Source organism: Grampus griseus (assembly GCF_964374135.1).
Source record: "Grampus griseus genome assembly, chromosome: 8".
Taxonomy (NCBI): Eukaryota; Metazoa; Chordata; class Mammalia; order Artiodactyla; family Delphinidae; genus Grampus; species Grampus griseus.
In genome coordinates, this window is record NC_139002.1 from 102,056,723 (window position 1) to 102,069,781 (window position 13,059).

Below are 13,059 nucleotides of genomic sequence, written 5' to 3' on the forward strand. Positions count from 1 at the left end.
CGTGGGATCTTCCTAGACCAGGGCTCGAACCCGTGTCCCCTGCATTGGCAGGTGGATTCTTAACCACTGTGCCACCAGGGAAGCCCTAAATTAAATCTTTTAAAAAAAAAAAAAAGGCAGGGGAGTGACATCTTTGAGGCACTGAAAGACAAAACTGCCAGCCTAGAATTCTATACCCAGCATAAATATTTTCAAAACAAAGGCAAAATACTTTTCAAACATAGAAAGAAAGCTAAAAGAATTCTGCACCAAAAGAGCAGCACTACAGGAATTTTTTTTTTTTTTTTTTTTTTTTTTTGCAGTACGTGGGCCTCTCACTGTTGTGGCCTCTCCCATTGCGGAGCACAGCTCTGGACGCGCAGGCTCAGCGGCCATGGCTCACGGGCCCAACCGCTCCGCGGCATGTGGGATCTTCCCAGACCGGGGCACGAACCCGTGTCCCCTGCATCGGCAGGCGGACTCTCAACCACTGCGCCACCAGGGAAGCCCAGGAAATATTAAAGAAGTCCTTCAGGCTGAAGGAAAATGAATACAAAAAATAGATAAAAACCTGGACACAAAAAGTGAAGAGCAGTTAATGGTAACTGCATGGGTAAATATATGGCTTTTTTCTTATTATTTAAATATCTTTAAAAGATAACTAACCATTTAAACAACAATAAAAGCAATGTTATTAAAGTAAAATAGTGACTAAAGCTGGGAGGGGAGAAATGGAACATCAATTAAATTTCAGTAAAGCTGTTAAAAAATTAAAGGCTGGATAAAAATAACATCTAAAGATCCTTCCATGCAAAAGTTTCTAATGTTATATTCCAAAAACTCCTTACTCTCCTACATTCTCTACCCTTAAAGAAATGTGTGATAATCTCCCCATTTTGCTACGCATTTCTGTATGTGTATTTATGCTGGAAAAAAAAAAGAGGGTTTTCCTATATACCTTTCTCCTGAAACTTTACTAAAAAAAAAACAAACAACAAAGAGAGAAAGAAACAAAACATTAAAAGAATAAGGAAAAGAAATAGAAACTGTGGAAACAGTGATCAAGAGTTCATGCATCAGGGACTTCCCTGGTGGTCCAGTGGTTAGGACTCCTAGCTCCCAACGTAGGGAGCCCAGGTTCGATCCCTGGTCAGGTAACTAGATCCCGCATGCTGCAACTAAAGATCCCGCACGCAGCAACGAAGATCCTGCGTGCCGCAACTAAGCCCCAGCGCAGCCAAATAAATAAATAAACATTAAAAAAAAAAGTCGTGCATCAACTGTCCAGCTCTCAAAATATTTAATTACTTAACATCAAGGAAACGGCAGAAACTGAACAACCTGAAGGGGGGATATGAAACCTGAAGCCCTGGAAAGACTCAAAAATGAGAGGCACAAACAGCTGTGAAGGTATGCTTTAGGGTGAGGCTAAAAACAGAAGGAATGGGTTAAAGTCTGTTGAAGAAACAGTCATAACCCCAAATCCCCTCTTCCACTTTAGGAGACACATGACTTGCCCCTGCTGACCCTCACAAAGAAACCTGGGGAGCAGTTCTATAACTGAAGCTTACTAGGCTCGATGAGGTGGGTAAGATGCCCTGCTGACAGCTGGAGGGGTGGGGGGAGTGAATGCTTACAGGAGTAAGAGTGTAAAGAACAGAAGTAACATCTGAACAGCTGAGAGCATTAGCCTTTGGGAAGTGAAAATGAGCAGACAGAGGACTAGGGCACCTGACAGCTATTGTTCGTTAGAAGCCTTATGTTACTCTTTGACCTTTTATTCATGAATTAGTTTTAAACATGCACTTATATCATTACGATAAAAATCATTTTTAATTGGATTATCAGGCTACACATTAAAGTTCTCATTCTGTTGTGTTTGTTAGTTTATAAGTCTTTTTCTTCCTTACCTTCTTCCCATCTGGCTTCTCCACAGTGAAAACCTCACTCCAGATCTGGATCCCAGTGGTTTCTGGGTCAGAGCCCCCCCTCCATGAAAACCCTGTTAACGGTTCTTCTCGGTCACCCAACCAATTTGAACTGCCACCTTCCTTCTATAGGAGAAATAAGAAATTTCCATTAAGCCTAAAATTTCGAGTAACTTTACACATCAAGGATAATTCATGAGCTTAGTTTGCTCTTTTGGACATAACAGTCTCACTTTCTAATTTGAAATGAAATAATTCTACTTTACCTGGATATATAAGTATCGTAGCATAAAGTCCAGAAAGAAGGACTTGCCCTTTCGGAAGGCACCAGCCACTGACACCACCACCACATCAAGGTCTCGGATGTGTTCCTGTAAGAGGATGCTGGCCAAGGCTTTCTCTTCTAGCTCAAAGGCATGTTGGTCTTTCTGCACCAAAACAACCTGCACTGGACAAGGCTTTCCACTCTCCATAGCATCACCTATGTTGTTGTAGAGAAAAAAAAATATTAGTTTCAAATATTTTTAAAATGTTACTTTTTTAACATGGGAAGAGTAAAAACTTCTTAAACACGGCACAAAGCACCAACCATAAAAGAAAAAAAATGACAAATTAGACTTCATTAAAATTAAGAATTTTTGTTCATTAAAAGACATCCTTAAGGGAGTAAAAATGCAAGTCACAGGCTAGGAGGAAATATTCCTAACACCTAAATCCAAAGGACTCATATCCAGAATCACTCTAGAAAAACAAAAGACAACCATTCCCCCTTTAAAAATAGCAATGGGTAAAAGATTATGAACGAGCATATCATTAAAAAAGGATATCCAGGACTTCCCTGGTGGCACAGTGGTTAAGAATCCGCCAGCCAATGCAGGGGACATGGGCTTGAGCCCTGGTCCGGGAAGATCCCACATGCCGCGGAGCAACTAAGCCCGTGTGCCACAACAACTGAGACTGCGCTCTAGAGCCCATGAGCCACAACTACTGAGCTCACACGCCACAACTACTGAAGCCCATGCGCCTAGAGCCCGCGACAAGAGAAGCCACCGCAATGAGAAGCCCGCACACAGCAACAAAGAGTAGGCCTTACTCGCCACAACTAGAGAAAGCCCGCGTGCAGCAACGAAGACCCAATGCAGCCAAAAATAAATAAATAAATAAATTACTTTAAAAATAAAACCATAGGGCTTCCCTGGTGGCGCAGTGGTTGGGAGTCCGCCTGCCGATGCAGGGGACACGGGTTCGTGCCCCGGTCCGGGAAGATCCCACATGCTGCGGAGTGGCTGGGCCCGTGAGCCATGGCCACTGGGCCTGTGCGTCCGGAGCCTGTGCTCCACAACAGGAGAGGCCACAACAGTGAGAGGCCTGCGTACCGCAAACAAACAAACAAACAAACAAACAGCAGTGGGGCCTATGAAATGAGGCAAAGCACTATTTCCCTTCCCTAAGTGTATGTACTAAAGGAGATGTTTTTAGGTAGTTAAAAGGACACTTGTTTTATTTTAATAATTATGTATTTTAATGACTATTAAACATTAGGAAACAAAACCATGTTTTAATGGATTATTGCTTAGGAGGCTAAGTTTTAAAAACTAATCAATATAAAGTAAATTGAAGGACAAATATTGAGCATAGAACAGGTAGGCAGATTTGGCCAAAATCATACACATGGTCCCAGAAACACTTTCATCTGGGAAGCAGTAAAGGCTGAATGATCACAGCAGGCAAAGTCAACAAAACAGCTTGACGGCCAGACTCTAATCTTTAAGTATGGGAATTGCTGCTCACTTTTTATTTATTTTTATTTTTTGGCTGCACTGGGTCTTCATTCCTGACCACAGGCTTTCTCCAGTTGTGGCGAGCAGGGGCTACTCTTCATTGCACTGCACGGGTTTCTCATTGCGGTGGCTTCTCTTGTTGCAGAGCACAGGCTTTAGGCACGCGGGCTTCAGTAGTTGCAGCACACAGGCTCAGTAGCTGCGGCATGTAGGCCCTACAGTGTGCGGGCTTCAGTAGTTATGGCACATGGGCTCAGTAGTTGTGACGCATGGGCTTAGTTGCTCCGCGGCATGTGGGTGCTCTCCGGACCAGGGATCGAACCTGTGTCCCCTGCATTGGCAGGCGGATTCTTAACCACTGCGCCACCAGGGGAGTCCCGCTGCTCGCTTTTTATACTTACTGTATCAGGCAGCAACAAAAGGGTTCTTGCCACTTTTTAATTTTTTGCAAACTGTTGGAAAACAATTTATAAACATTGATTCAGTGTCATTCTAGCATTATAATACATATATACTAATACTTTTCTTTCCCATTATTTCCTATTATAAAAAGGAAACATTTCTGTAAATAATCTCTTAGAGTTCTTATTGCCATAACAGCAGGTGAATCCAGGACCTGAAGACCTTCAGTCTTTTATATAAAAGAAGAAATGAGAACAATTTATCCACACCTTATGGACAAGCCACAAGGTTAAGTACTGTGCAGTACTCAAAGCAATACCAAACGAAGTCCCTGAGATGGCTGGTTGCGCCCCCAATATTCATTTTCTCCTCCTGCTATGGTAATATATTTTTAGCTGGGCATGTAAATGCTCAGAAGAAACACATTTCCAACCCAACCTTGTATGTAGGGTATCACTGTGTGACTAAGTTCTGACTGGAAATGATATAGCAACTTGCATATCATGCATCTTCCCCCTTCCTGCTGGCTATATGCAAAAGTGGGACCAAGTCACCCTGGACCAGGCATGTGAGGGCAACACCCTAGGAATACTGGAGCAACAAGAGAGGTAGGGCTGAGGACTTGGTGTAGCAGAACTGCCATGCTGGCTCACTTTCATATGAAAGAAAAATGTCTACCTCGTTTAAATCACTTACTTGGAGGCTCTACGAGATACAACCAAACCTAGTAACCAATACAATAGTCCCCCAGGACTTCACAATTGAGTTCATGGTACTGGCTCTTTCAATTTTATCTATTTCACTATTAAAGTTTACTGAGCAGTGTGAATGTACTGACACAAAGCAGGCACACAATAAACAACTGTAAAAAGGATGGATGGTATGTACTGTAATCTAGTTGAAAGCTACCACCCTAAGGATGCAGGTGATACTGTCAGGGCAACAGGTATGGAAGATAAAGTTACCTGGGCTACAAACAAGATAGAATAATCACATGACAAAAATGTATGCAGCTGTAGACAACGAACTACACTTCAAGAGAAGATGAAGACCACTAAGAAGGACAGTTTAAAAAAAAAGTGATAAAGCCTTCCCTCATCTCTTCCTCTTTCTGCCTGTAGCAAAGTGAAAAAGAAGAGAACCAGGCTATATTTACTTGAGGGAGCTGGGGTGATCCTGCATTTCTCTCCGACAGTATACCGGGCACACCGGATTTTAAAAGATCTTGTTCCTTTGGTTTGGATCCACTTAAGGGAAAAATCATTTTAAACTGTACACATCACTAATAATTTAATTTAAACAAATAGAGCTGCTCACTTTTCACCACACTATCTTTATCTCTCACTTCCTAAGACAAGAGAACTATATTATTGATCATCCAAGTAAAAATCTTATTTCCACTCACCCTTTTCTAGATATCATGTAAACTTCCTTTGCTGATTTATCCTCGCATCTCAGACAACCTGCCCCCCCAATCTCATAGATCCCTTAATCAAAACCTCAGGGCCGGGGCTTCCCTGGTGGCGCAGTGGTTGAGAGTCTGCCTGCCGATGCAGGGGACACGGGTTCGTGCCCTGGTCTGGGAAGATCCCACATGCCGCAGAGCGGCTGGGCCCGTGAGCCATGGCCGCTGAGCCTGCGCGTCCGGAGCCTTGTGCTCCGCAACGGGAGAGGCCACAGCAGTGAGAGGCCCACGTACTGCAAAAAAAAAAAAAAAAAAAAAAAAAAAACCTCAGGGCCATCTCCTTTAGCCATGCCACCTTCCAACCTTTCCTGCCTGTTAGGTTGATCATGCAAGTCAACATCCCCGAGTGTTGCTTTAAGGATGTTACCTCATCCTTCAGGGATGAATGCCTTCATTACAGTACATAAACATATCAGCAACTACATAAAAAAAAAACTATCAAGGACCTCCCTGGTGGCACAGTGCTTAAGAATCTGCCTGCCAATGCAGGGGACACGGGTTCAAGTCCTGGTCCAGGAAGATCCGACATGCCACGGAGCAACTAAGTCCGTGTGCCACAACTACTGAGCCCATGCTCTAGAGCCTGCAAGCCAAAACTACTGAGCCCACATGCCACAGCTACTGAAGCCCGCACGCCTGGAGCCCATGCTCTGCAACGAGAAGCCAACACAATGAGAAGCACGCGCACCGCAACCAAGAGTAGCCCCCGCTCGCAGGAACTAGAGAAAGCCCGCGTGCAGCAACAAAGACCCAACGTGGCCAAAATTAAATAAATAAAACAAATTTATTTAAAAAACTACAAAAACATTTTATGGATTGATGGCTGAAAGCTAAAAAGTCCCATCCTGTAAGTCAAACCCTTTCACCATTCGCCCTACTGCCTTCGTTCCTCTAATGCTTTATTCTCCTCATCCTCCCAGGTAAATTTATACTCATTGGTCTTCCTCCTAGGAGAAAGTTAGGATTCACGTCCTGTCCTGTCTTGATTCCAAATTTTCAAATATACAGCCTATTCAACCATTTGTTCTCATGGCCTGAAATGTTTCTTCCACTTGACTCCAGCAAACACTTGCTCATCCTTCAACAATCACCTTCACCCTCCCTCTGTCCTGATCACCCACCCCATCCTCTCAGAGTCCATCACTTTGCACAGTACACTAAAAGCAATCAAGAGAGACGGCAGGGCTTAAATCCTTACTTTCTCACCTCTAGAATGTAACCTCCATGAGGGCAGAAATTTTTGTCTCTTTTGTTCAATGCTATATCCAAGAACCAGAAGAGTGCCCACAGAGAGTAGACATCCAATAAACAGTTGGGGAATAAACGAAAAACTCCACCATTTAGTCACAATGTGACTGTGGATAAATTTCTAACCATTTGTAGCTCCATTTATTTATAAAACTAATACCCATCTCAAAGGACAGTGTCTGACACATATTAGGGACTCCATAAAAAGAACCCACTTTCCTATTTCCACTAAAACCTTTACTATTATTCCACTCATTACAACATAATAATATTGTAATGAGCTCCTGGGAGCCCCTGGGGAGTAGGGAAACTACCACATTCAGCCCCAGGATCTACCATAGAATAATAGCTTCCTAGTACTGTAAACACTAAACCCTATAGTACATGTAAAGAACCTCAATAAAAGTCAGTTTCTTCCCTTCCTCCTCCCAGTCTTTCTTTGTCAACCTCCCTGAAAGTGTGTCTTCATCCACTTATCTACCCATTCCCTTCTTATCACCTTGCAATCTGACTTTCTTCTCAGTCTCTCTGTTGAAACCATTCTCTAGTTCATCAATGACCTCTCCTGCCAAATCCAATAGGCATTTCTTGATTCTCATTCAACTCTACACCTGTGATATAACACACTGGCCAACCACTTCTAAAACTTCTTAAAACCTTTGGACTCCACAACAGTGCCCACTCCTAGTTCTCTTCCAGCCTCTTTATCACCCCCTTTCACTGGTTCTCCTTTTCAGCCTCCTGTGATACCCACCAACGCCCTGCTTTAGCCTTCTGCAGTTCTCAACCTCTCGCTGAATAAGCTCTTTATTCTTATAATTTCACTACATCCTCTATTTTGGTGATGCAACTTCATTCATTTCTAACCTGCACTTAGGTCCAAATGTGCAACTGCTTAAAGGGAAGATTCATCTGGGTATTCCACCATCAGCTCACTCTTGGAGGTGTATTATGTAGAAATATATGGGTACAAGAGTCAGGAGACAAGTTCCTATTCCAGTTCTACCACTAACAACCTGTGTGATTCTGGGCATGTCTAGTCTTCAGTCTCAACAGTAAAATGAGTCAAGATTTAACCTCTAGCAACCCTTTCAGTTCTAACATTTTATAAGTCTACATTTAGTATCATCAAAATGAATCCTCTCAGATGCTCCACTTCTCTCAAATCTCCACCTTTCAGCCTTCACATCTTCCCTGACTCCATCTTCCTAGATGAAACATACCACCAGACCCTACCATTTCTTCCTTTTATGACTTAAGCTCCTGGTTTGGCAAAGACTATTATAACAGTGAAGGAGTATCTACAGGAGAAAGGCCTTCCCTAACAATCAGGAAAGACCAGATTTCTGGGCCCAGTTTCGTACTAACCGTAACAGCATGAGTAAATCACTTTACTTCTCTGTGTCTCAGTTTCGTCTACAAAATCAGGCAGTTAGGTAAAGCCATTTTATAGCCCTAAAATTCAATCTCTGTTGAACAAGTGAAAATTTCCTGAATATCTAAATTGGCCAAACTTGCTGGGTAACGTATTCATGCCTTGGCTTAATTTAAAATTGTATAGTCCTGGCTAAAGAACAGATCAAAATTTACGATGATAAAAACATTAAAGCAACTTGCTCAGCAAGGACCCCACCAAAGACCTGGGGGTTTGTTTTAGGAGTTTTTTAAGGGGGAGAGATACTCCATTTGCAGTGAAATTACTCCCACTTCTCAGTAATCTTATACTCTGGAGATCTAACCTCCAGGGATAGTACTAGAAAAAGCTTTAAGTGGCAACCTTATATGCCTTCTCCCTTTAGCGAAGCAATCATTTCCCAAGGTCCAGATATGCATTCTGAGATGATGACAACAGTAATGCTCACTTACATGAACAGTTAATGTTCGATATGAAGAGGTAATGCTCTATTATGTTCATTTATACGAGTAACAGATGTGACATCTTATACACATACAAAGATATGGCCTGACCACAGTCACATCTATCTCTATTTTTTTTTTTTGGGCCACACCACGCAGTTTCTAGGATCCTAGTTCCCCGACCATCTGTATACATTTAAGTGAACTTAAAACCTAAGTTTAGGGAAAACCTAAGTTTAGTGAACTTAAAACCTAAGTTAAAAAAAAAAAAAGTGAGTGGTAGAACTATATCATACTGCCAATTTTGATTAGTGCTGTAAATAGCTCATAGTAATACCACATCAGCCGTCATTTCGAAGTATGTAGAAATGTTGAAAATATTTGGATAATTAAAAAGGACTCCAATAGTTGATGTGGAAGCTACAACATTTTTTCTAATTACTTTTAAAGTACTGATGTATCCTTTACTTTGGACACAACACACCTTAATCCAGACTAACCAATAGGTTTAAGTATGCCTATTCAAACAATCGCTGTATGATTGGATTCAATGGAGAAGCTCTGCACTAAAACAAAAACAGACAACCCAAATAGAATGGCTGAAAGACTAACAAGTGAAATTAATTATTATAGGGACAAATTTGTAGAGATCTGAGCAAATTACAGCACTGATTCTTCCTAGAATTATTTCTGAATTTTCAAAGGACTGAAAGAAAAAAAAAAAAAAGTAGCTGCTCAGGCTAAATACAAGTAGCTGAGACTAGTGAATTATAATTGGCCTTTCTGCTCCTATGGAAAATGTAAATTTTAAGAAATAAGTTCTATCAGAAAAAACATCATGGGGAAAAAAGTTTAAATGTCCCTCAAATACTTGAGAAGACCATCTGAACAGTGATAAATTCAATGAAACTAGTTATTTGGAAGCAATTACAATTGCTATTTCAGATAATTCAGACAGAATTTAGTAGATCAAGTCAACAGTTTAGACCAGGGTTTCTCAACCTCAGCACCACTGGTATTTTGGGCTGGATAACTCTTTGTTGTGGGGAGCTACCCCATTCACTGCAAGATATTTAGCAGCATCTCTGGCCTCTACCCACCGGATACCAGTAGTGCTTCCTCCTGATTGTGAGACCCAGCAATGTCTCCAGACATTGCTAAGTGTCCCAACCAGGCAAAATCGCCCTGGGTTAAGAGCCACTGGGGTAGAGCCAGCCTCAGTACTCATCCTTACTGTCCAGAGAGTTTTGAAAAGCAAATCCTAACTACAGTTATAGAAACATTTCACTGAGTAGCGTGCATGACTCAGGGTAAAGTTATGACCTGAGTTTTCCACTCTCCTGAAATACCACATTTTCTAAAGGGCAAAAGCAACACACCCAAAAACAGAAGCATACCATTTTCATGCCTTGTTCTTACTGGCAGTCTTTAAAGTTCCTAATTCACAGAAAAGGCCAAAGAAAACACATCATCATATGTAAGGCTAAGTACACTAAAGCCCTCAGCCACCTCTACAACTGCTGGGTGTGGCTCTTTTTTGGTGATGGTGAGGGAGTGCTTTTATACACTGTTAGGTCTCAAGGCAGTAAGCATGCTGGTAGATACACGTATATTTTTAAGGTTGTTTCAGTGAAAATTCTATTTAAATGCAACTTAACAGAATAGGGGAAATTTGTACCTTAGCACAGAATGCTGAACAAAACCACATTTTCTTTGTCAATTAAGAATTCTGTAGTGCTTAATGGATTTATGAAGATCAACTATGACTAAACAGTATTAAAGATTCAGAAATGCAGAGCTTGGGCTGAATCTAAAAATGATGCCAGGCTATACTACAGGCATCTAATTTAATACAGCATTTAATAGAATAGATGCCAGGCTAGTCTATTAAAAAGATAAAAATCTTTTTAACAGAATGAATTCAATATTCATCTTATTTGACTTTACCCTAAAAATGAGACCACCCCCAAAATCAATCTGGTTACCTGAAGGTTTTAATTACCTGTATTCCAGTTGAATAAGCTTTAACTGGCAATATTTGATTTGGAGTCCTTATCATTTCAAGACAAAAAGAGTTAATCTACTTCTTTGCTTATTCACCTACTATACTACTAAAACCTATTTTCTGATTTGTAATATATTGATACTTTATCTGTGAAATATATGTAACACATTCTAACAATCAAAACATATTCTAACAATCTAAACACATACCAATAAAAGGCATTCTTTAGATATGTGCATGGAAGAGTATCAACTCAATACAAAAATACTGATATTACAAATTATACTTCCTATAAAGTAATAAATCAATTCAAATTAAGCAACCACCTACAGAGAAATTTGTATATATTAGTACAGAAATTAAATTACTTGGGTTTTGGGTTTGTTTTTTTTTTTAAACTGTTGCCTAGTCCCTCAATATATTAAATCAGAATCTGTGAGTGGGCCCCAAGCATTGGCAGGTTTTAAAAACCTCAAGTTATTCTAATGCGCAGCAGCAGGGCGGAGAACCACAGCTCTACAGCAATTAAAAGACTTTTCTCGTTTGACTAAAAGCTTTCCACTCACTTTTCCCCCTTGATATTTTTTAGAATATGTTCCTAGAATCTCAAAGGTAAGTCAGGAAAATGTTTTAAAATTCAGACTAACTTTAAACTGTAGTTGTGTTAAACAATTTCTCAGTATAAGACACAAGGCCATAGAAAGTTTAACAGGCATGCCGAGTCACTGCAGGTAAATTTTAAACCTCAAACAAGTTCACACAACCCAGGGTTCCCTAAGGTACTTGAAAGAAATCTTAGAGTATGTGACCAAACTGTGAGTAATGACTACCACTGGGGAATTGGGGAAGTAGAGGTGACTTTTATTTCTTGCTTCTTACAATTCTCTATTATTTCATTTTAAATAACTAGTGTGAGTATACCTTTTATTATATGACTCAGGAGTCATAAAAATGAAAAATGCATGTGCTACGCCATAGAAAACCAATTCTAAAAAAGCCTAATCTAAACAAGTCCTACTTAGTGAAAACTAAGACAATTATGCTAGTACACATCATCACATTTATCCTTACTTTTTACTACTTTTCTTAATTTTATGATTACTCCAATAAGACAGTTAACAGCAGCTAATAAAACAACCTGCTCTACTAGTGTAATGCTTCATTAGGTAGAGGTCTTCTTCAATCAAGCGTTTTCTTTACAGGTGTTAAAGCAGCAACAGAGATTTCTATACTATGAGCTGGTTTCTGTGGGGATTGAAAAAAAACAGTAATTTGAAATTCAGTACACTGCAATGCTGAATACTTGTCGCGGTTTAAAACTACGTAGCTTTTGCTTCTCCAAAAGCCAGCCAAAATGTGAAACCACGTTTTTGGTCCGTTAGTTCTTTTCTCTCCTTCCCAAAACATTCCATCCAACTTCATATTCAAACGTGAGGACTAAGATTTATTAAAAGTGTCTTCAAACAATGTTCTTTTCTTTATTTTTTTTTTTTGCCTTTAGGTTTCGCAAGTGAAAACTTCTGGCCATTTCAACAGCACACACAGCAAACAAGAATAAAGCCAGGTAGAACGACAGATGAAATTAAAATCCATGAATTTATGGTGACTATTTGTTTTCTCTTTAATACTTCCCCTATGCTTTGTGTATTCAAGAAAGCAAAAGAACAACGTACTGTACCAAACGTACTAAAAGAACTTCCTAAAAATCAATTTAGGCCACATTCTTTTATCTCCTTAGGGAGATAAGTGCGGGTTGAAAATCGACTTCCCTAAAACCTCCTGTAACTCAAGGTCTTTAGGATAAAAATAAAGCTTCCAACTCAAAGACGCTTCGCAGCCCTCCAGAGCTTTTTAAAAGGGTGAACAATAAAGCATCTACCTTCCCCACTTCCTGGGCCCGTTAATACGGCCACAGCCACTCGGCCCGAGGTTTCCCGGCCCGCGAGCGAGCGAAGCGCCTAGGCAGGGAGAGGGCAGCAGCCCGGAGCGCCCAGCTCAGCCTCTAAACGCCGCCCCAGGACCACCGACCCTCGGGGTACTAACGGCCGTTAGTACCCCGAGGAGTACTAACGGCCTCCTCCGGGCCCAGGGCCCGACCCCCGAAGGCGGCCGCTCCCGGCCGGTAGCGGAGGAAGGCGTCGCCCGCGTCCGACTGGCCCGGCCTCGCGAGCAGCCCCCGGACCCTAATTCGTCAGCTAAGGGACCCCAGCGAGAGGCGCGCGGTTCCAACCCCGGGACGAGGAAGGGCGGCGGCGCGGGCGTCCGGTCTCCTCGAAACTATAGCAGGGAGGGCGGCGGGGGTGGCCACGGAGCGGGCTCGGGGAAAATAGCGCGCCTCACCTGCTCCTCCCGATGCAGCCGCTACCACTCGCTGAAGGGACAACATGGAGCCTC

General features: G+C 41.6%; 1 protein-coding gene across 3 annotated transcripts in view; it reads right to left on the reverse strand.

Annotated features, from left to right (window-relative positions):
- The window catches only part of ATL3 (atlastin GTPase 3), a 50,534-nt gene extending 37,475 nt beyond the window's left edge, over positions 1-13,059 (reverse strand). Inside the window, exons 1-4 of one of the 3 annotated variants that reach the window (XM_082659096.1) lie at positions 13,006-13,047; positions 11,804-11,910; positions 2,174-2,388; positions 1,890-2,033 (exon numbers count right to left, since the gene is read on the reverse strand). In XM_082659096.1, the coding sequence (XP_082515222.1) occupies positions 1,890-2,033; positions 2,174-2,388; positions 11,804-11,828 (384 nt within the window). In that variant the 5' untranslated portion in view covers positions 11,829-11,910; positions 13,006-13,047. Of the gene's footprint in view, positions 1-1,889; positions 2,034-2,173; positions 2,389-4,089; positions 4,128-11,803; positions 11,911-13,005 lie in introns of those variants that run through there. The other 2 variants (XM_082659095.1, XM_082659097.1) reach the window with 2 other exon arrangements.